The sequence below is a fragment of the Plutella xylostella genome, chromosome 18 (assembly GCF_932276165.1).
Source record: "Plutella xylostella chromosome 18, ilPluXylo3.1, whole genome shotgun sequence".
Lineage (NCBI taxonomy): Eukaryota > Metazoa > Arthropoda > Insecta > Lepidoptera > Plutellidae > Plutella > Plutella xylostella.
This window is the reverse complement of record NC_063998.1, coordinates 312,044-336,621: the sequence shown is the minus strand read 5'-3', so window position 1 is coordinate 336,621 and position 24,578 is coordinate 312,044. Positions and strand designations below refer to the sequence as shown.

At 37.3% G+C, this 24,578-nt stretch overlaps 1 protein-coding gene across 1 annotated transcript; it reads left to right on the top strand.

Moving 5' to 3' along the window:
* Nucleotides 1-4,400: 4,400 nt before the first annotated feature.
* LOC119692666 (connectin) lies at nt 4,401-24,353 on the top strand. The gene is made up of 3 exons (XM_038113883.2): nt 4,401-4,528; nt 21,885-22,958; nt 23,732-24,353. Exons 2-3 carry the CDS (start codon nt 21,902-21,904, stop codon nt 24,172-24,174), a joined length of 1,500 nt encoding a protein of 499 aa, XP_037969811.2. The 5' UTR covers nt 4,401-4,528; nt 21,885-21,901; the 3' UTR covers nt 24,175-24,353.
* The last annotated feature ends 225 nt before the right edge of the window (nt 24,354-24,578 follow it).

Genomic DNA, 24,578 nt, shown 5'->3' with positions numbered 1-24,578 from the left:
GAATTTCAAAATTGGCGAAAAAAATAATCATTTTTTAATAAAAACTATGTCGGTCACGTGACTTTTTACTATGGAGAGAGGCTCTTTTTTCGCGAATTTTGAAATTATGATTTCATTTGCGGGCTTAGATATACCATGCTGCACATGTAGCTTTCAGCTTAGTATACCCTTTTTGCAACACCCTGTAGAAAAGAACGAAGTTTCAGGACGAAGCTGTGTATATCTCTAGCTCTTTGTATCAAATCTATCGTATGCATAAAAGTTCTCGTTTGTATGTGTTCTGTCTATCTAGAGTGGCCCTCCATGCTGCGTTTGCACGTTTGGGCCCATGTGATGGGACTCGCTCTGAATTCAAATTGAAGTTTACTTTTCTTTGTCGTTCATTTTAGAAATGGAAGCTTGAAGAGCTATGACTCCCATATTGCTCTTTTTTAACTTCCGAGCAAAAGAATTGTAATTTTGACGGCTGTGTTGATCTTGTAAGTTTACAGTTTTAGTACTTAAAAGTCTAAAGTATGTACTATATGTGGAAGCTCTCAACAAATTAAAAAAAAAATGTTTTAATCTAAGACAGTGGAAACTATACCTATGTTTTACAAAAAATGGCCAAGCTATTCAATAGATCAATATTATTTATAGACTAATATTTACTTAATACTTAGGACATATATCTTAGGAAGTAAGTTATGCTAAATTGATGCTAACGTATCATTCATAATATTATAGACAGATTTTCATTGTGTAGCATGTGTAATTAGCGTTGAAGGCAGCACACTGCATCGCGCTGTATTGTATTGTATCACTAATAGTATCAAATGGCAATCAATATTTGCAGCGAATTTCATAATTCAATGGTTTAGTAGATAAATGTTAGTGATTACGTATCGATGAGGTGTAATTCATAATAGGTAATGTATAGTTCATCGCCAAATTATTTAGACCTAGTTACAAAAACATGATTATTGTTATTTATGTGCCTACATATTGGCTGTATAATTAGAGATTTTAGAGGTATAATTTTGTAACTGGAGGCAATAAATTATATTTTAGTTTGAATCTGACACTAAGTACTGTGTTTAGTTTGAAAGTAAATGTAGCACTATGTTGATACCCGCCTATATCACCCACGGCTATAAAGACAGGTGGATAACTCGATAAGAAAGGTCTGGCATAAAGGGTTTATAACATTCTTAAGAATAAATTCTTTGAAAAAGACTGAGATACATAATGTTATTATTTTTACTTTAATCAGTGACGATTGAAATCATCATATATGTATTGAGTTATGTAGCTCAGGCTGGCGCCATCTTCATGACTACATTTTCCTATTCTGGATCCCTAACCTTGAGATCGTCTTACTTGCTTACCTTACAGTGATCGATTCTTCCGCAAAGGATGAGTTTATCCCAAACAGTAACAATCACTTTTATTCCAAAAATAGACACTCTTAACACGTTTCTCGTGTAAAAGTTCACTGAAAAAGTGCGACGTGGGCAAAACATCAAAGGGTATTCAATATTCATAGTCCATGCTAGTAACTGATAATATACATTCTCCACGATAAATATACCAAATTTATTTCTGCCTGCCAACCTTTGATCGGCGGAGGGAATGGGAGGTACATTAACTCTATCCTTCTAGATCACTCAAGAACTGTACATCGTAGGTAGGCTTTTATTGTTTCAGGTAATAAAGCAATCATGAGGGCGGGGAGGCTGTTGCGGAGAGCAACAACAACTATTACGGAGTGTTCGGCGGCCAAACGACCGACATAACACGTGCAACTGGGCCGAACTAACACAAGAAAAGGCTCTTCCTCTCAAATGAAGTAAATTTTTCTTCTATGTTCCATTATAAAAGCTAGTAAGTAGGTACTCATAAATTATGTTGCAGGTAATAACAGTAAAATTGTGTCATGTCACCAATAAACATTAATTTACAAAGATAGAATAATACTTTTGCAGCTAATATGTATGTAGATAAATGATAAAAATAAATACAAGTATACCTAATTTTTGCATGTAACATCAAACTGTTTATGTAAAGCCAAAAACCCTGGAAAAATATCTTAAACATAAGATACTTTGTAACAGCTGCTGACCAGTTCTAAAGAAACCGATTTGTCAGTTTTATTTCGAGCAATGATAACAGAGGATTACATAGATGTCAATCTTATATTACATCTTGCGTTTGAGGGTTTAAAAATGCATGAATAGTGTAGAAAGGGGAATAGCCCCGCAGAAAGCTTACGGTCTCTACGAAAGCAACTGAAGTAAGTACAATTATTTATACGACTTTGCATTTAGCGCTCGCTGCCAAGAGCAGGCTGTTCCGAGGAATACATTAGATGCGATGAATATACAAATATCTGCGCTCAAACGATGTACATTTTATCATAATGAGGCGAAAATATTAATGATTTGGAACAGGTAAAATAAAATTATAACAACATATTTAATGTAAGAATATTATATTTTGTACAACCTGCCTCAACATAACTGACTCACGTTAAAACATTGAAAATTCGATGAAAATGTCTGTTTTGATCATTTTCAGACGAGGACACCATCCCTAGTGAACGAATTTATAACACATTTTTTTTCAATGAGTTTTATAACCACGCCCCTCCTGTGAATTATAAAGCTACTACAATTGCAAACACAGATTTAGATCTTCGATTACCATCTAAAAAGGACACGCACAATACACAATAATTTCACAAACGTCAAAGTTTATAATAGCAACCCTAAACTGTTGATGGAAGTACAAAAGCTAACATTTGTTATATTACGCCGCCCAAATTTGATTCATCTCCACCGTAATAGTGTCCTGATCGAATTACACGAAATATCTGATGTCCAGAATATTGGAACTAATCGTTCCTTCTACCCTCCCGAGTGAGTCATGCGGGACTGTCCTTGTCGGAACCACTTGTGTTGACCCGGCTGCTTGAATGAGATCTAGTCATCCTCATCATCATCATCGAACCATCACATCCTCACTGCTGGGGCATGGGTCTCCTTCCAATGAAGGAAAAGTTGAGATTTAGTACCTAAATAAAAAAAATACAAAAAAAAATATTGTAGACACATTTATCAATCATATAATACCTATATTACCTATGTTAGGTATTTAAAATTTTACGTTGAATATTAAAATAAAGTTTTGGATAATTTTTTGATATTCATAATATTTTTTCAGTTAAATTAAAAATATATAAATTTTCAATTAAATGTTAGAAGAGTATATATGTAGGTACAATGATTTGGTCGAGTGCGTCTCGACCGCAACCTTGCACCTGCCTTCTAATATTATTAAAACCTTTCACATTATATTTGTTTATGCGTTCTAATAATCAATAATAGGGGAGTTTTGGCTTTTAACCAAGATTAAAATCAACCTATCAAAGATATAGCTATAGGTAGGTACTTTACTAAATGAAAAACATTCTTGTTTTTCATTAGTCCATCAGCGCAGAAAATATAATTATGAAGTTATGTAGGTAATACCTATATGCGTAAAAAATACATGGCTTATTGTTTTCCAAAAGTTGAAGAGTAATTTGTTTACAACATACGTAGCGTTTTAATTTCGCGCGGGATTTGGATTTGTTTTCAAAAACACCGCAAAAAAACCAATCCGGTGGAAGTTAAATTGGAATCGGTATTAGATAATTGAATCTCTGATACAACATCCACGCACCCATCCAAATAACATCGACTAAAAGCAATTATTTTATTGAAAAAAATGGAAAATGCGTGTCGGCACACGGTATCCATTCATGGATGAAATGTCGACGTTTTATTTCTAAACTTGTTTCTATATTCGATCCATCATCATTCATCTTCATCACACATCAGTCAACAATGGTTCAGTGCCGGACTGCACCCTCTTAAACATTCCTCATCCAGCCCCTACTAGCTCGGTACCTATCTGTCTGAAGACTGGAGGGCGTCCCACGCTATATTTGCATGTCCATATTCTACACACTCTCCATTTCAAGGCTTATCTAACTGTTTCGATATTTCAATGGTTCCATCATTTTATTCTTATCCAAGGTTAACTGGTAGAGATTGCTATTAGCATTAAGTTCTCCTACGTATAAATGTAATAAGGTGCAATAAATAATTACAAGCTTAATACCCCAAAAAGTTGCAGTACCAGTAGAAAATGGAGTGGATAAATAAAGCTAAACTCCCGACAGCGGCCGGAGTCACCGTATAATCGGCACAAAGTGATCCGGCGTCCACTGAAGCTGTTATTTCGCGGTGCATTTCGATGTTAAAAGGTGAATGCCAAAAATAGTTGAACGGAATCGTTGATGCATTTCAGAACGGTTAGCCACCCCACCCCCGTGGCCCGCTAGTGGTAGTGGGGCCTCCACTCTGGCTCAGTTTCCACCGCCCGCCAGCCGAGACGGTCGTGTGTGCGTGCCGAATATTTTTTTTCCGTGGAGTTTCGATATTCGCGCTTCTTTCTTGACCGGACTCCTTCGTTTGGTGAAAAGTTTGGAACTCTTTGGAGCGTGGTGAGTTGATTTTCTTCTTTCTGTGAAAGTTTTTGCATCGCGCGCCCTTTTCGGATGTTTTTCTTAGTGCGCTCGGGTTTTGTTCTTTGTTGTTAAATTTTGTTATGTTTAATCTGTGTTACTAAATATTTATGTAAATTGTTTAAGATAGTGTAGTGATAAATGTATTAAGTAATTACAGATACGCAAATAAAAAATAAAGATAAAACATTTTAAATTAGATCGTCACCTTAAATCGTAAACCGCCTAACTCCGCGCGAGCAAATTTTACAGGAGACAAAAAAAACTCTTTATTTTGTACTTCTACTTAGGATACCCCCTAATGTTTTTTTGTTACTAGAATAAAAAAGTGGGTGCGAATTCAACGGCGTTATGAAAAATTTGCTATTTTTATCGCTTTATACATAAAATGGACTTACGATCTTTTCCCAATCTCTATGTGAATACTATTATTGGAGATACGTGTTTTTTCCTGGAAATACGAGTTTTTCGGACTACGATTATGTAAAATACTTTTCTCTTTGATGGACTTACGCTATTCAAATATAGATAAATCTCCCTACCTTTTCCTATTACTTCGAATTTCGAGTATTATTGATGTACTTAATAAAATGATTATGTAATCAGCAATCATCTTTATAAGCAGTAGAAAACATAAATCAGTACTAGGCAGGCTGCGTCCATGCTCCCGCTGTCGCCGTTGAAACCCTGGTGGTAACCTGGTGGCGGTACTCTGTGATCATCATCTGACGAGCAAGAAGTGACGGATTGAAAGTAGGAACGGGGCGCTAAAGACTGTTCCTAGCCCCGATGGCATACCAGACCGTGTGTCTCCGCTGCTTGCTCTCAGAGCTGGTTTGTACAGACAGTTTATCTGTCTGTTGAACCGCAGCATGAGTGTAAGTGAGGTCTCCACTGACTGGAAAGAGTCCAAGTTAAAGCTCCTGAAGAAAGAAAGCAGTCCTGCAGATTCTTCTTCTGTGTACCAACCCATCCGACTGCTGTAAGAGGCTGACAAGCTCTTTAATTTAGTGACACCCCCTGGCTGAACGGTCTTCACCTTTTGGATTGTCAGTTTGGCTTATGAAATGCACAATCGATAGCGGATACAATACAATACGTATAAGTAGAAGTACTTCTACGTTCGTTTGTCGGAGCAGGATGTGAACCACGGGGTGTTAGGTAGTTTAAACATGGTGTACGCGTTCAACTCTATACTTTGGGGAACCTTTAGGGCCACTATTGAATACCATCTGTTGCCTTCCTACCTCCAGAAAATAGTCAGAGGTCCAACTGGTACATTAAGTACCCGATCAGAGCATTTATTTTTGCAGAAGGAGGTCAGTTGTGGAGTTTCACAGAGGTCGGTATTGGACAACTCTGCAATGGAACTTGGCATTCAACACTGTCCTGCAAATCAAGCTCGCAAACGGCATCAGCAGAATGCATTGTGCTAAATGCATTCTGCTGATGAGAAAGTGACCTTGTTTGGCATAATCCACCACATAGGCCTTAAAACGAAACGAAAGTGGCCTTGTTTGGCATAATCCACCACATAGGCCTTAAAACAGCGCTCCTCCTGACACCCTACAAATTCGTGTTAGTGATGTTCATATTGGTATAGAACGGCACATGTCCTACCCCAGCCTAGTCGTAGATAGTTGCTGGTCATTCGAGGATCATTTCAGGATGTTAGTTCCCCGGGCTCAAAAAGCAGTTGGTGATCTGTATGCCATGCAGTGCGCAGGCTATTTCCAAATCTGGGGGTTCTCGCAAATGAACCCATCGCCTCTATACGGGTGCCGTGCAATCTATTGCCCTCCAAGGAGCACCTGTCTTGTCAAGTCGAAGAGAATGACTGTGATGGGACTGGTTGCAGAAGCCAAGGATTCGTCAGCAACGAGTTGCAGCAGCCGTCCTGCCTTGTTTGCAAAAAAAACTACATTAGTATGTTGAAGATGACTACGCGGTAAAGAAAGCCATGCACATCACAAGCCACATGGTGGTCCAATATCGAGAAGGAGATGAAAGCCCAAAACCTGACCACATCGACAACCCGGGATAGAATATCCTGGCGCCGAAGTACGAGGAGGCCCGACCCCAGCTAAACTGGCAAGAGGGCAGGAGAAAGAAGAAGATTAGTATGTTGTAGTTAAGTGCTGACTCCAACAAAAATATAAAAAATAATTTGTTTACGCGTAACTTTTAATTTAAGAACATAATATTGCTAAAAAATAGCAAAATTTAACTATAAATTGTTCAATAAGAATGTTAAGTACCTGCTATAATTTATTCATGTAGTATTAAAAACAAAGTCAAAAATATAGTTTTATTGCACAAACGTACGTCCACTCCCACCTACATCGCTCATTGTATGGGAGTAGGAGGAGTTACGAGGTTTTATTGTTTAAAAATCATGACTTCGAGTTAGGAGGAAAACGAAAATTTAATTTGCTCAGATCTAAGTTTTTTTATCGATTTACGAGTAATACGAAAAGATGCGCCATGAAAAGACGCTTCTAATGATACCAAAAAGTCATTTTCGCCAAAAAGTGGAGTTAGGCGGTTTACGATTTAAGGTGACGAGATACTTTTTTAGCTATTTGATAGGACAACATATTTTAGGCATATTTTATAAGGTTTTCTGCAAACAGTATTAACTTATAAGCTCATCGCTTTTAAAGGTTTTTTTGTGAAAATTGCGATGTTTTTATTACACAGTGAATACCTACATGGTGGCTAATTCCATATTCCTTATTCCTGTAACATTTTATTTGACTGAGTGTGTACGATATGAATGCTCCTCCATATACATATACTGTATACTAAGTTCGTATACATATGTATATAGAAACATACAGTTCAGGACAAAATTCCCCATCCGCCTTTACGGCCGTGTTCTGCTAATGGAACAATATGATAAAATTATTATTTTCAATTAGGCTGATAATGGAGGACTATAGCCATTACCTCCAATGGAAATAAAACAATATGTACATATGTACATACATATTTATATTATCATCTTGTCATTTTTTTATAAGTAATTTAATGCTGAAATTCTCAGAAGCTCAGCTGTACTCTGGCGCATTCAGTCTGAGCTGAAGTAAAGATAATTATAGTAATTCGTTCTGCGTTAAATTCTCGCTTAAGAAATCAGCCACCAGATAATCTGTAGATAGTGTTTAACCGAATGGTCGTGGTATGTTTTACAAAAAGCTCTTCAACTCAAAGCTTCTTATATTGAAAACGCATTTTTTTCTACTTAAAGATTAATTTCAAAATTAATAGATAAAACAAAGATTTGCTGATAGTATCATACCTAACTAAGCATATAAATATACAGTTCTATGAATTATAATTATGAAGTTTTCATTTATATCGTTTTTATTACTTTCTTAGTTGTAACATAAGCAATCAACTTCGTAAAACTAACTCAATTATTACCTACTGCCTACCTCAGTATATAATAACTGAGTAAGTTTTCTTAGGTATTTACTTTTCTGCTATGTACTATTTTCCTTTCTAGAGAATTTTGAGATTAGAACATGTCAGTGGCTAAGCGAGTTCCCGCCGAGTTCCCGGGAACGGCGGAACATGCGGCCGCCGGCGTGCGGCCAGCCTAATTACTTTTATATTGTTCTTGGACATGACTTTATAAGAGTAGAGCAGTATCTTCTTCACGAGGTGTCTGGGGAACGGAACGGAAATAGACGCCAAATATGTACATTTAAATAAACAAAAATGGTGGACTTTAGGGGATCAAAAGTTCCTATAAACGAAATACATACCTAATAAATTAATAGTAAAGTAATAGGAGTGCATTAAATACATAAAAATTGCTATAGAATCAGATACTTATTCAAAATAAAACCAATATCTACAGCCAAAACAGTATTTTAAAACTTTTTAATGAGCTTTTATTAAGAGTAAAATCTAATATTTGTATGTAAGAAATTAAAGATAACGATTGTTTAAAGATATAAGCACTAGATTATAAAAAAACTTTAGATATTCAAGTATCTTAAAATATGAAACATATTATAATAGAGTTAATTCTCTTCGACATAGTTTAGTGAAACTCCCTAATGGGTCCGCCATTTCACCAAACTTCATGATTCAGGAATCAGGAGGATTACTCTTGTACTCGATTCAAATACTAATTTACAATTTAAATGCACAGGATGACGTAAAGAATTAAGTATCTATTAGATCTCAAGTGATTACAAACGAATTAAAAAAATGAGGTGGCTCCTCTGACTAAGTGCAACTCTGGCATTAGCTACTACTTTTTATTTATTTACGTGGAAGAAAGTCCTTCGCAAACATTATTATTTTACACTAGCGCATATGAATTTTATTCGCCAAAACTGACAATAGAAAATAAAATACTTGCTAGGAATCAAAATAATATGTCAAAGGATCTACAATATGAGACGTGGAACATCAAAGAAATAAAATACTTGTAAACCTACGCGTCACAGAATAAACTGATACGAGTAAGTGCGAATCAGCCTTAACTGATTTTAAAAGTAGCCCCGCATTCTACAGAGGAGATGAGATCTAATTGGTAGCCAGAACTCTGAACATCTGAAGGGCAAAACTTATAGATTCCATTCACTAAGTACAAGTGAGGTACAGTCGTGCGGGTGAAGTGAGCTATTGTGTTGTCGAGATGCTTCAAGTGGTCAGTGTACTACGAAAGGTTTTTTATGCCATCGTAATTTCATAACTTTTAACAGTCAAGTATTTGTTTTCTTCAGATAAGCAGCATTCACTTTGCCCAAAGAGATATAGAAGTCTAATAGTTATTCTTTTGTTTAGTTTTTTTTCTTTTATTGGTGTTGTAATAATTCTGGGAAACAGAGACATGTTCGAAATGGAGACTAATTTAAATATAAAAGTGTAGCTCTCGGTACTTCATTTTAGGAAGTAAAAATGCATTATTACCTGCACGTTTTTTTCTCTTCTCCCTATTTACTTGTCTCTCCCAATATCATCATTTAATATTTTAACGACATAATAAGTCAGTATACCTAAGTATTAATATATTGTCGGCATGGCGGGAAATCAATCCAGACGTCTTCGGCCTAACATTCAACGTAACTTACTATTGCGCCGTCCCATCGCATTACAGATAATATGGGAAAACTATATTTTAAGAGCGTCCAAGAGTAGGAAATAAAAATGCTTAGAAACTCTTAGAGTTAGAGAACTGGATCTCCGCAGAATCGGTTTTCCTCCGGAGATCGTAATGAAAATCTTAGTTTATGTATCGACTCGGAAGAAGAAGTGGAATAAATAAGGAAACTTACATATTTATGCTGAAGGCAGGAAATTAGGACTATTCCTCAGCCGCGGGCTTGAGGCGAAGGTTTTTTGGAACCGGGAGTGTTAGACGCTCCCGGAAAAATATTTCTAGAGGCTATTTTTCGGTAAATCAAAGAAATTTATTCAGGCTCAACAAAATACATATAAACCTAGGTTCCCTAAGCCTTAAGCTTCACGTTTTTCGCAACTTAATCACAACACGGGTCTGTCTATTACCTATCACAACTTTTCCTAAACAAAAAATGCACTTACCGATATCATCTTTCACATAGATCTCAAAGTATTATTTAGGTCCCAATTAATAAGAAATCCCTACGCATCATCAACAATATCCCGCCTCTACAACAACTCCAGTGACGCGACGTATCCGAGCGCCGCGAGGGCTACTCTATACTGACGAAAAATGATTGAACGAGAGCTGTCGTGCTATCGGCACGTTTAAAACAATGAGGTAGAGTCCTGGATCGCGCATCAGCGCTACGAAACTTCGTTTTTCGTCATATAGAGTGACTCCCCAGTATTGTCGTAATTGGCATTCGCCCGGAAACCCTTTGAGTCGATCGAGACCCACAAGATCAAAAACAAGACATTCCCTTCATAGAACATATTAGTGGGCGGGAAATTGCGCGGGTCTTACAAGACGCTGCCTCATCTGGTTTAATAAATGATGGGGAAATATGCCGGGGTGCTACACTCTTTGAATTGCTTAAAGACGCGTGTATTCCGGGTTAAGATGATGAGATCTTTGATGATATGCCAGGGTTATAACTTGATAGATAATTGTTGAGCGAAAAGTATTGGATGCCTCAACCATCGAACTATTGTAAACAAATTATAGGACATTGCCGCATTGGTTTACCTTTATAGTCGAATGGAAAACTTGTATAGCAGATATATTTATGGAGGTACGCTTGTAATCAAGGGAAGCTGTTCGCAACCAATCACTTTGATTACAAATGCATGTTACTAGCAGTCACTATGTATACAAAGTGTTGCTTGGTTCAGTTGCCCCTTTGAAGATAGGGTTCGCAAATTTTAAGCGCTACTATAACTAGCTACTAGTTACCTATGTGTTATGTGCCTCATAACAATTTCTTACCGTATATACTGTCAGTATACCATGTTAACTTTCCCGTCTTCATGAAACTCAGCAGCTGTAGGTTTTTTTTTCTATAAATTTCATTGTGAGTGGCTCCCGACGTCGGAAGCGCTACACCAATTAGTGTCAGTCGTTTATTAGTCTGGCAACCGGGGGGCGGAGGGCGCGGGGGGCGTCTTTATAGCTTTTTAACCACTAATTTCCTTCTACCGTGTAGAAGAAGAATGGTTATGTGCGAGTGATAGTGATTAAATTCATATGAGCTTAATCGTTGATTGCATAAAAACGTTCATGGATGATCAGTCAAACTCAAACTCAAATTTTTTTATTCATCGTACAAATATAAAATTTTCTGATGAACGTAAATTTTTACAAATTACTCTCCGTTCGGATAAGGGGGGGCTCTTTCTGTCTCAGTAGTTGAATCTGTCCCAGTTATTAAACATATCTCTTGATGTACGTATTTTCATAGGAGACTAAAGCCGTAGTCTAAATTACAATTCCTTTAGATAACATAATATGCATAGCCTTTTTTTATGAAGTGATTTGTGAAGCTCGATAAAAATAGACCATAATGTGTGAATTTTCTATAAGCTGAACTCAAATGACAGTCAAATTGGAGCTCTGCCCAACAATAACTTTTACTGGAAAAAAATATTTCAAAAGGTTTGATTTGTATGCTAGGCTACGCTACACAGATGATTCCATGAAATTGGAATTAAGCTTAATTTGCTATATTGATGGGGCTTTTGAAGTTACTTTGTGACAGGGTAGGCAAAGATGCATTGATGTGCTCAAAGTTGTCCGGTTTCACCAAGGATTTGAACTTGAAACCTACCACCACTTAATCATAAAGTTTGTTGGTAATAGGAGAGCACGCTATGGCAATCTTTATGCATAATGTCGGTCAATAAAGATTTAAAAAATAAAAACATTACAATACAATGTCTGTGCTGTAGCCCTTTAGCTCTTTGTTCCTCTTATAAAACCTATTCTTCAAAAATATGTAGGTAGTAATCCAAAGGGGATTACATTAAAAAAAGCGTACCTAATCTATTACTTTTATACTCGCCTAAGAAGTCCGTAAGTAATACATCATAATATCATAAAGGAGGCAACCATCGGAGCGGTGTGTAACAAGTTGGAAGAATAGGGTGGAATAAAAACGGCATTGTAATGTAAAAGTAGATATTGGCACAATTTAACTATGGATGATTGATAACGTAATGATATTGTAGAGGAATACTCTGGGAGTGGCGGCGGCGGCGGCGGGTGATTGATGCCAGGTGTTAGTTGTTTCTGCTGTGAGAGCTATAAATAATTTTGAGGCAGCTTAGGTGCTTCTAGGCTCGATTCGGTTAGGAAAGTTGGCGAAGTAAATTGTTTCTCTAATAGATATCTTTTAACTTGTTATGAGACCGCAATTTTTTATGTTGAAGCTTATCTTCTAAGCATGACGGTGATAAGCACAAGAGCTGGTGTTGGGTTTATCACCGCAGTGATCAAAACAGCATTAATTTTAGGATTCTCAGGACGTTTACAATATGAAGTGCGGTTGATACATCACTCAGGGATGCTCTTTACTTCGACCTATTATTTCAAATTCGGGACCTTACTTATTTACCCAATTTAAGGCCAAAGGCATAATTTCTTGTAGTTAGTAAGCACTCTATTTTATGTTCCAATAGTGGTATGTAAACGCCTTCAGTTTACATTTTGTTTCCTATTGCACGATACATAAAGTGAGCTTCAGTTGTCTATTGTCTGAATGTAAACAGCGGAGTCAGTCCTGCCTGCATGATGGATGGAAGACTTTCCAGAAACTTCGCCCAAACATTGTAACTTTACTTTCTTTTCTGAAGGAATTTATGTATTTTTTCCCTAATGTTATTGGGAGCTGACAACTTTGTTTATTGAAATTACCAAAGTTTTTGGTTAAAGGAGGATAATTCGATTTATTATTCTAAGGACGAGTCTATCATCTACAACTGTTCTCAACTCTTTGGGTATTCTTGTTAGAAAGTGAGGGTGCATCTTAATAAATATAATTTGATTTGGATATTAACTCTGTCTTTGCATTTGTTATTATTAAAACAAAGTTAAACGAGGGCAATACTCTGTTTGAGTTACGCAATTCAACTTTAAAATCGTAGTTTGTGTTTAGCATTCTAACTTACTTTAATACGTTTTAATTATTTTGAAGTTACAGCTTTAGCTAAGTAACTAATATTTGTTTAAGAAAATACTTTTCTTGAAACTTTTTTCATAAACCAGACATGAAACATTAGACGTTCATTCTGTTGTGATATTTTTACGTCACTTTATATTTCATTTTCCAATTTCGTGAACATAATGAGACAATATTACATTTTTCTGACACCATTCCGTGTTAGTCCATCACAATTTATTTTGCATGATATTCATAATATTTTCTTCACGTTTATTTTATTTATAAAAGAAAGAAAAAAAGTGTCATGAATTTATTGCGTTAGGTTCAAAGTACATAATGTAGCCTAATTTATAATGATGTAGCTACCTACGTATCACATTGTTAGGGTGCTTTTCCACCAGAGATGTGCTATGCTACGATGCTATGGATGCGTTTGATATCCACCAATCATATTTATTGGTGCACATAGCTTAGCACTGGTGGAAACGGATTCAACTAAGATATGTTTTTTGTATGGAATGATGCGTGCTATGGATGTGTGCTATGGATGCGTGCTATGGATATGTGCTATGGACCATCGCGAGTGGTGTAGCTATGTATGTGCAGAGCAGACCTACAGTATGCCCGCGTTTTTCACTGAAAGTAGACATGCCATCGTGGAAGCATAGCTCGAGATGCGCATCTTTTTCGCACAGCTACTTTGCGGCGGCGCATCTTCGTAGCGCATCTTCCTCGCACAGCTACCTAGCGTAGTATTGGTGGAAACGGTCACATATTTTCGTAGCGTAGATATCACATCTTCGCAGCATAGCTGCATAGCACATCTCTGGTGGAAAAGCACCCTAAAATACAGGAAAATATGTCACGAATACAATATTGACCTAAATCCAGCGAAACGAACACCGTTGCATATCGGATTACCATTGTTGAGCTCCTGTTGGATTGCAGAAAGTTTGCACCAGCCTGTTATAAGTTGAAAACTATTTTATTTCATAGCAGAATAAACCCGTCTCGCCCGGCTTAATTGGATCGGCCAGGAGAGCTTATTACCGCGATAATTGTTAGTTTTAATGCAAGTTTTTGGGGAAATGGACGTCCCGGGATAAACTAATGTGGCTGCCGGCCGGGGCGGAACTAATTAGCTTACTAACGAAGCCTGCTGCTCGATCCCACAAGAACTGTTAGATGTTAGATGAAATAGTAAGTAGCTAAGTTGTTCGCAGATGAGATGCGTAGTAGGTACTTACTGTACTTAGGTAACTAATGTACTGTTATGTACGCAACAGGAATTCCAGTCATGTGGAGAATGTTAGCGATGTAAATCATGACATCATAAGAATGTTATGACGCCATTTAACTAAATAATTATAACTATGACACAATAATGGTAAGAAATATTGAGTTTGTGTTTTCCGGCTCATTAATGTAGAGAGAGAATTTGTCCGCCATATGCATGAATTATTTACAACAAAGAGTCATAATTCACTCAACACATCCAGTCTTGGATAGCGATAATATATTAAGAAACTATGTATTATTGATACTGTCTGGACAGATCGTTTTCAAAAAGTATCGTGTCATTAACTTTTAACAATAATTTTATTGTATTTTATTTACCTTTGCTTCAAAGTATAAGCGTTATTGCAAGCGAATTGCCTATTTATTTAAATTACATTTTAAAAGACATTAACTGAATATTAAAGCCTCGTCTGGATAGTCCAGTTGACTTGCTCTTGAAGACAAACGTTGAAACTAACTTAGTTTTAATTACTTAAGTGAATCTTTGTGTTCTTTACTCAGCAACGTCAGTCGCTGATGGCTCCATTTCTACTTTGTGGGCTTTTCTCTGGTATTTCTTTTAAGGTTCAAGTCTGCATCAACTTTTATACCCAGTGGTTTAAGGTACTTACCACATTTCATCAAGACAAATGAAGATTCATTTCAATGCATAAAATAATTACTTATTGAAAACAAAACTGGTTCAGACCTGTAATATAAAAGACATTATGGTACTGTCTAAAACATAATAACGCAGCATGTATTTTATCTCACATTTAACCATTATCCAGACCTTGTGAAATAGGCCCTCAGTCTTTTTAGAAAAAAATGTGTAACGAGCCTTCACCAATAGATTCTCATGCGATCAATATCCTGCTAAAGGGTAATGTATATTATGTATATTATGTCGGGCGTAGGCGATGCGGCAACCGCTAGACCCAAGGGTGCTGTAGTATCTACGGAAGACGATGTGACCAGTAATAATGTTGATGTAGCAACTTTCGTAAATGATATGCAACTTGTATTATACCTACCTATCTACCAGTATTATTTTAGTAGGGAATTACATATAATATTACAGATAAATATTATAGACAGTGGTGCTGACATGGATAATATTAATATCATATAATATCTATTTGAACCTACACGAATTTCCCGTCTGATAGGTTATTAAAATGAGATTCTCCGGGGGAAATTGATGCGTTGACAGCTCTAAATTTGTTGCTATAAAAATGCTGAACACGTTTCATTTTTGCTATTTTATTCAAGCACACTTTAGAAAAGCGGGTGGAAATACAGAAGTGGTGAAGTTTTATAAGTTTTTAATGGCGCCTGCACTGGCTGTTTTGTGTGACGTCATCACGTGACGGTATAGTGAGAACAGCCATCAACGTTAAGTTGACTCCACAAAACATATATTATTTTTAAAATGGCTACTTGAGAACATTTCATTTGAATGAAACAGCAAACCACTACATAGAGGTAATTATTTTATATACTTAGGTGTACTTATACAATAATTATGTTTGCTACCATTCTTACATACCCATTTACTTTTGCAGCACCTAATTACATTAACAAAGACTGGCCAAAGTACGATAGTTCCCCCAAAAAAGGCTTACAAAGATCTGATATTAGCCGAGCAGAAAACAAACATTCAGCCACAAGCGAATGTTTTTATTAAAAACCTCAACTGCAGCCGGCGGCCTATTCACGAAGTTTTAGCGATCCTGTTGCGAAGTTGCCAACAAGCGTCCATTGCACGGCGCCAACTGTCAAACGAAACTTGCGCTTCAACTACAGAGGTACTATCGAACAAATAAGTGTGGACCCCCTTAAGGATCATTTTCCTTTGCAGGCATCAGCCATCAATGACTCGCTCTTGACCAATGGGGTACAAGTTGACCAAAAGTTACTGTCTCTATTGCCACCAGATGTGTAAACACAAAACAACATTGCATTGTCTTAAAGGTGCGAAAGTCCGAAAGCAATAAATAATACAAAGGGAGATATTTAAAATAATGGGGTTGGTTAAAAAAGACAGGCAAAGGCAAATTTGGGATTGCAAAGGATTTGTTTTTAAAGTGGCAACTCACTTTTTTGTTCGATAGTACCTGTTTCGGTTTTTTTGTTGGCAAACTGGAGACTACGGCGATACAGCCCGAACACGGAATGTTTATTAATTCTGGACTCGCGTTTTCTCTTCTCTTGTTTCCTGTAAGCGGATGCAAAAGAGTAATTATGTAGGTTAATCTCCTTATGAGTGCGTTTATGTAGTGAGAGGTGACGAACTATAGTTTGTGAGTAGACATAACATAGGTAATAGGTATTTTTATAATCTCATCGCATATTCAACGGTAGATAGATAATCATAAATTTGCAAGCTGACTTTTCATACTCAAAGATGTACTTACCAAAATACGTATTTAATCATTAGAATTGACTCGAAAACTTTTACCGCAAAATTGATAAGCCCGAGGGATAAAAGAGACACAAATTTCATCTTCAAAACATAAATACCAATCAATAATAAATCATGTCTATTTATCTCGGACAAACTAATTTGCTGAGTAAAAATGTCCCTCCCCCCTCCCCCCGCACCCCCCTGCGGCTCGAGTTGGAAACTTCTGGTCCTTTGCTGCGTCCGACAAAATTATGTCCGGATTACGAATTAAAATTTTAAATTAATTAAGTTGTTTCCGTCGCGGGCTAATTTGTAGCGGTTTAGATGTACATAATCAGGCTTATTAAATTGTCATGTTGCTGAGCCGGCGCGTGACGTGAGGCGGGTTCGGAGGTCATTGTCTTGTGCAAAAACTTTTGGTTACCATTACATATTTCGTGTAATTGGTTTACGGAAACATAATGAGCGCAAAGACACTAAGATGAAGATTGAGCATTCTCATTGTTGCATAGATACAAATTTATGGCTCGTATATAAGCCTTACCTCGCCTAGCCTACGACAGCCAACTTTATATTACCAATTCTTTTGTTTTGTAAAGGGCCAATGATTTTATCTATATTTAAACATATTTTTTTTTTGTTTTGTTTTAAGTTACCTCTACAGCATCGGTACTTGTTGTTCTTTTGTTTTAACATAAGTATAAAAAGCGTTATGCGCGTAAGCCTCAAAAGAAACGCTAATCCCTCAGCCGTTCTAACGAATCCACCGTTACATTTTTAATTACATAATCTTGCCACAAGGAGATTAGAGATAAACATTTTATTTAATATAAAATGTGGCTACTGCCTTCATTAATCTTACATATATTATTATTTACTGCATTATTTTCTTGTTGTTCAATTTATGATTTAACATGGAAAAAATATTCCTTATTTCTTCTTAGCCAGTTGGTGATAGGAAATAGCGCTGCCATGTATCCATATTATGTTCTATAAGTATAATGTTCAATTAAATAGCCATTTGATTTATGATTATTAAAAAAAAAGCATACTACTCAGTAGACGATTATCTTAATGATAAATGTTAATAAATATTATGCTACGCATATGTTCTGACATTATTTTTATATTATGATTATTTTTAAGTGACATTGTATTCTTGTTTACTTTATTTATATGCTTTATATGACATTATTTTTATATGATTTGTGACATTCCTAATTTAAGAAATGTACTTCATTATATTATAATTAATAATAATGATATTTATGACGATGTATTGAACTGAATAAATGAATATGAATATGAATATGATTATATCTTATGTTTTATCAGAAAAATAAGCTAAAAAAAAAACAATTCTTCTATAAACCTACCCCCAAAATACAGTCAGTAACCTCAAACCATGATAGAATGTCTGACATGCATTGTACCCCTAAATTTTCTGTTGACAATTATATTACTCAATACCTGGAAAGGTGCAAATTCCAAGGTATGCGAGGTTCTATTGAACAAGTGTATTTGGGAAGAACCCACATTTTTTGTAGTAGCGGGAACAAAATGTCCAATTTGTGGAGATTCGTCTCAGGTAGGACGTGACCGACGTGGAGAGATCACTTACCTGGTTACCTGCTTTATTCAGAATTGGCACAAAAAGTGGGTTCCGTATTTAAACAGATTTCTTATTTTTTACGCGGGTGTAAATGCTTTGCTAGTTCTCGGTTTCGTGTCTTTGGTTTTTTGAATTAGGAGATATGGCAGTTTCCAAAGTTGTATTTCTTTACTTGTAACTAATACATAAAATTCTTGGAGATATAGATATACAAATCAGTAGGTTTATAAAAAAAATGCGTAGGTATATATTGCTAGTTATTCACTTATATTTTGTTTACGTATAAAACACTTCTTCAGAATGATCTAAGACTATTTACGTGGGATGCCACCCTCAGGTAAAACGAACACTTCGACGAATGTTTTCTATAAATAACCAGAAGTATCACAAAGACATCGGAATAACACAATAGTAGGGCAACATTTTGGAAAAAAATAACAGCAATTCGTCTAATAAGTGTGTCTGGTTTCTGTGGTCTTTTGTGTGTAAAAGGTCTGTGCACAAACGAATCATTTTTGAAACTGTAATAGATTTGATTATTTACGAATAATAATTTTATTCACCAAATTGGATTGGAAAGTGTTGAGCATGTCTGTTTTTTGTACATGTTATAAAAAAGCCTCTCTAGCCTTTTTTGTAAGTGTATAATAATTATGCACTGGTAATGTGCCATTTTAAATAATTAGGTAGGTACAATGTACATGTGCAGTAGATACCTACGCTAAAATTTAAATTACTGATGTTCATTGAGCACCTATAATTGTGAATAGCTGCTGGGCTGAGTGTCTCAATCATTATTTATTTCTTATACGTACCTATTGATTTAAGATTGAATTGCAATGTGCTTACTTTATACGATACGTATCGTAGAACTATACCTACCTATCTACCTATACATTTAATCTTTGTCAAGTTTGCGTGGGTTTTGTACTAAGCTATACATTTCTTTCGCTTTCCAAAGACAAGATTTACAAAGGAGATCAATCCATGCGTCAAAGTTGATACTTAATCCGAAAAGGTTCTATCAAATTCAAAAGGCTCTCGAGGACGGAACTGTTTGTACACAAAAAGCTTCTTTTCTCAGTCAATTCGCGGAAAATGTTAATCCTTTAAAATGTTTGTACTGCGCGCGGATAACGGAGTGTTATGACAAATAAGTACGGATCAGGCACAGGCGGAATACTCCGGATTACGAGCAGCGAGCGGCGGAGATCAAATGTCGACATGGAATATTTTGCAGGTATTTTAATCAAAGTACAAGAGGGATTTTTGACGATTATACAAGTACACTTAACGCTGAGCTAGATTTTCGGTGTCAAGCTTCAAACTGCTTCACCAGTTTTCCCGAGGTAATTTGAAAAAAAATAGAGGTTTACTTATGATACCAGGCTGGTAGAAAATGCTTTTAGCATTAAGTCCACCTTTTGTACACTTATATGTCATATTTGTGCAATAAAATATTAAATTAATAAATAAATATATGTAATTTATAAGACCAAAACGCCCAATTGTATTTATAGCCACCGACTTAATAAGCGAACACAATTGTTTATTTTTATTCATGACCAACATTGAATCCTTTCGATTGTATGTGTAAACATAATATGAATAGCAAAGTGATTTATAACAATACGCAAATACTGGCAAAATGCCACCAGCAGCGGCGGACGGTCAAAAATCCAATTACAATAGAACAATAGAACCGCTGATTTGAATAAAAAGTAAACTGTGCAGATCGACAATGCACTAGCACTGTGGGTGCGGCCGGCAAGCGCATTCACGTTTACTGTTAACAGACTGAAAGGAAGAAAATATAATTATGTATTTCATATGCACATAATTATATAAACAATACAAAAAATACATTTTTTTTAGTATAAAAAGTAATACACTTTTTGCATGAATGTTGCTTCCCGGTGCTGAAACGGGTTCTAGTTCAGCTTGATGCTATAATTATTAAATAAAAAAACTGCAATTATGTAAATGGACTAAAACGAGATTATAATCCGTTACAAATTTTTTTGGCATAAACTAATGATACACATTTTTTCTATAACGACAACTCCAAAAATGGTGCACGTTGCTGACCATACAATCCATAAAATACCTTTTTATTTTCGGCCGCGCACCGAATAAACGGTATTATATCGTAGGTATTTTATTTCAGTGATAGTGTGTAACTTGTTTACGTATACCTACGTATACCTGCTTGTGTGTGTACACGTGAGCGTGCGTGTGTGTGTGAGGACGTGTTCTAAATGTTGTAAAACGTCACGTCCCACGACGTGCGCGCGGCATCATGAGGCTGATTATCAAGTTTCGCTCGAACTTGCCGATAAAATCTATATTTGATAAACGCGCTCAAAGATTCCCTAAACGCCACGTTTCGACAACTTTGTCTAACAGCTAGGAGATTCGGGAAAGTTCCCAATTTACGCCCGCGCATTGTTCGCTATTTAATTGGACACGTTCCTTCATTAGACACTTTACGACGTGCTAATGCTTATATTAAGATTGAAAAAAAAACTCATTAAGAAAAACACTGGGCTAGAGGCCAACTCAAAAGATGCCTGGCTGAATTATGATACAAATTTAAAAACAAATTAAGACAGTAAACGCAAATAAACCCACAAAGTTTTTTCTTTGTTGCGGACCGAAACAAAGGAGCTCGGCCGTTGGACGTCGGCTCGGACTTGATGTGTCGATAAAGACAACATCACGCCTGTGTTTAATTAAACTGAGACAAAGAATTATATGCGCGAGGGACACACAGGCCCGCTGCCTAAGAAAAATTCAATCCCTAATTATCATTTAGGGCACAAGAAGCGTCGCCCGGCGACGACGCTACTGTTTTTGTTTGGTCTTATCCTCTTGATTAGAGACCTCATTTGATGCCAAATGACACAACCTTCTCCAAGGCCGTTTTTAATTAAGAACGTAGACTTTTTATTTACAAAACTCCTAATAGGTTTCCTCGGGGATCATGAAACGTTTTTATTTAACTTTGGCCGCGTCACAGAGCGTGTTTAATACCAAATAGGGAAGTGTTTCCGCGCGGATGACTCATGGCCGTGTGGTGCGTTGCGATGGCCGTAAATTTAAAACCCTAATAAGATCATTTCCAATCCAAATTGAACTCTAAATGCGTAGTACAGAGAGTCAAAATGTTCCACAGTGGAGGGGCAATATTAGCTGTCCACCCCACAAATTAGGCTGAGTGCAATTTATAGAGAACGTACGCCAAGTCGATGCGTTAGATAGTAATGAGTGCTTTTAGCGAGAGAACAGAGACTCGATGTATATTGACTTTCAGGAGTCACTGAACTATTTCTGTAACAAAAACTTCTCGGTCCCAGTCAAAAGCGGATAAAAAGCGAGAGCTGCGAATGAAAGATAAGCTCACACTAACAGCAGTTTTAAAACATTTCTCATTACTAAAAGTTTTTTTTCTTGTTTCAGGTCGCAAAGAGCCCGACATGGAGACTGTCATCCAATATTTACTTTTAGCCCTCGCCCTGGCCTCCGCGCAAATATCGCTCTCGGAGAGCCGGCTAAATGAAAAACGGCGGGACAAGACCGAGCGGAGGTACCACCCGCGGGATTACGTGGAGGAGAATATATGTGATATCGGGGACCGGGAGTCCAAGGTGCACTGCTACTGCGACAACGGCGAGGTGGCGGCGGCGGCGCGCGCCGACTGCTGGGTGTTCAGCGGCGGCCTGGCCGAGACCGACCCGCTCTGGGACCTCTTCCACAAGCAGCCCAACATCCAGCGCCTCACCTTCAACGTGCGCTTCAACGGAGCCCTCAATTTCGTCCCCCTCCACGTCATCCGCCGCCTCCACAACCTGCACAAACTGTCCATCACTTACGCAACCCTCAACAAAATAGAAAAACGAACATTCTCAAACCTCACAACGGTAAAAGAGATTAAGCTTATGAAGAGTGAAATAAGCGAGTTAGATTTCTCAGCATTCGCCAACCTGCCGTCGCTGGTCAATCTGACCGTGAAAGAGAACAGGGTCTCGGAGATTCAGAGAGATGTTTTCGTTGATCTACCTAATTTGAAGTATCTAGATTTGACGTTCAACAATATCAGTCTGACCCACGACGGCTGCTTCGAGCACTTACCTCTTCTAAGCGACCTTTTACTAGAGTCCAACTCAATCTCCGTACTAACCCGTGAGACATTCCGAGGACTAGCCAACCTAACAAAGTTGAACTTGAGAGCCAACCGACTGTCAATGATCGGAGATCTGACGTTTTCCGAGCTGTGGAACCTAAACGAGCTTCTGTTGGACAACAACGAGTTGAAATACTTGTCGGAGAGGGCGTTCGATGGTCTGTCGCTTCTGCAGAAGCTTTCGATGACGGGGAACCGGCTGAAGTCCATCAATGAAGGATTATTGGAGGGAGTGCGGGGCTTGGAGCTGCTTGATCTGAGGAACAACGAGCTCGAGCACTTCACGTACGAGACACTGAAGCCCATCCACGAGAACTTGAAAGTGAAAACGTCGGTTTTGTATCTGAGCGGTGAGTTATTCTTTTTAATTCAAATCGAATAGGATAATATGTCTTGTATTTATTTGACACCAAATAACTCAGTCAGATAAAACACAATACTTATAAACTAGCAGAAGTAGGTAGGTAGGTATTTATCTCCTAATTTACCAAATTATTCTTCTGCGGTACCCGGAATTGTGTAATGAAATGAAAACTAGGCTGAAATAAAAAAGAGGCATACACCCAACATTCGTATTAATAACAAGCTGAAACAGAATTTAATTATATAAATTCTTTTTTCGCCGGTCCGAATCGAATTAGATTTCATTAACCCTCAGCAAAAAGCCAAATGATCAGATCAACAGTAAACAAGTCCCAGCGCATGTATGGGAAGATAAATAACTATATTTTGTGCAAACAAAAGCGTATTCCCTGTAGTGCTGTAATCCCCTTCTAAAGCACCCTCCATACATTAAGGACAATTAATGAGTGTAACAGCTCCCTTTGGTGAATCAACAATGGCATTATAACTCGATTTACCCTACAATGAAGGGCGCATTATTAAAAATAAACAAACTTAACGTGTTCGCATCGTAATATATGAAGCTTTTTATTCGGTCTGCGTTCACATAATTAAATTTTTTTATACTTTCAGTGTAATAACAAGTTTACCGTTTAGCACACGAAAGTTTTAAGCAGAATTTATTTTATACCAAATTTTTCCGAGCACGAAAGAGCAATCTCCTTTGTGTTCCACAAGATGTGCTGAATCTCTAAATTGAGGTGTGAATTTTCGTTCCCAGGCAATAAACTGTCGTGCGACTGCCGGCTGGGCTGGGTCAGCGTGCTGCGCAACGAGACCCACAGCGAGCCTCTGCGCCTGGCTCTCGAGGCCGTGACCTGCGTGCCGACAGCAGACGACCGCACCGTGCCGGAAATACCGGACAAGGCCCCCAACGACAACATACTCGCGGAAATAGACGACGACAGCGACGTGTTTCAACAAGACGCGAACTACGACGACTCCAAACCCTCAGCCCAGAGTATGGTGGCTGATCAGCTGACCGTGGTGGACATCCCGGCCGACACGCTTCCGTGTCCGCAGCAGCTGAGGAATGGTGAAGATTCCCTCATGCTGTCGTCTAAAGACAAGTCGTATTGGAGACCAAGCTCCAGTGGAAGAGCGGTGGTGAGCGTAGTTCTAGTGATGTCCGCGAGCGTGACTGTGCACTTATTGCATTGGTAAGCGGGGTGTGGAACAAGGACTTGTGTGGTTTAAGAATAAGAGTGGTGTGTTTATATTGAAATGTTATGACGAAAATAAATTAGTTTCTTATTAAGGTTAGGACACTGTAAATACTGAAATGTCTTGTCTAATGATTCTGGAAACTTCTATTTGAGTAGGATCTATTTTCAATCTATTATGGATTCAATTTTATTTTTCGTCGCAGTCGTAGAACAATGACGGATCTGCAAAACAGCAACTTTACAGGAGAGCCATTTGAAGTTTTTAAACAACGTTTTGTTCGATAAAATGAAAACGGCTGAAGCAATTCATTTGAAATTTGGTCACATTATTATACGAATGGACTTTTGCAATATAGCCTGTATAATTAGTCTGTAATAAGTCTAGGTTTCCTGAAAAATCAG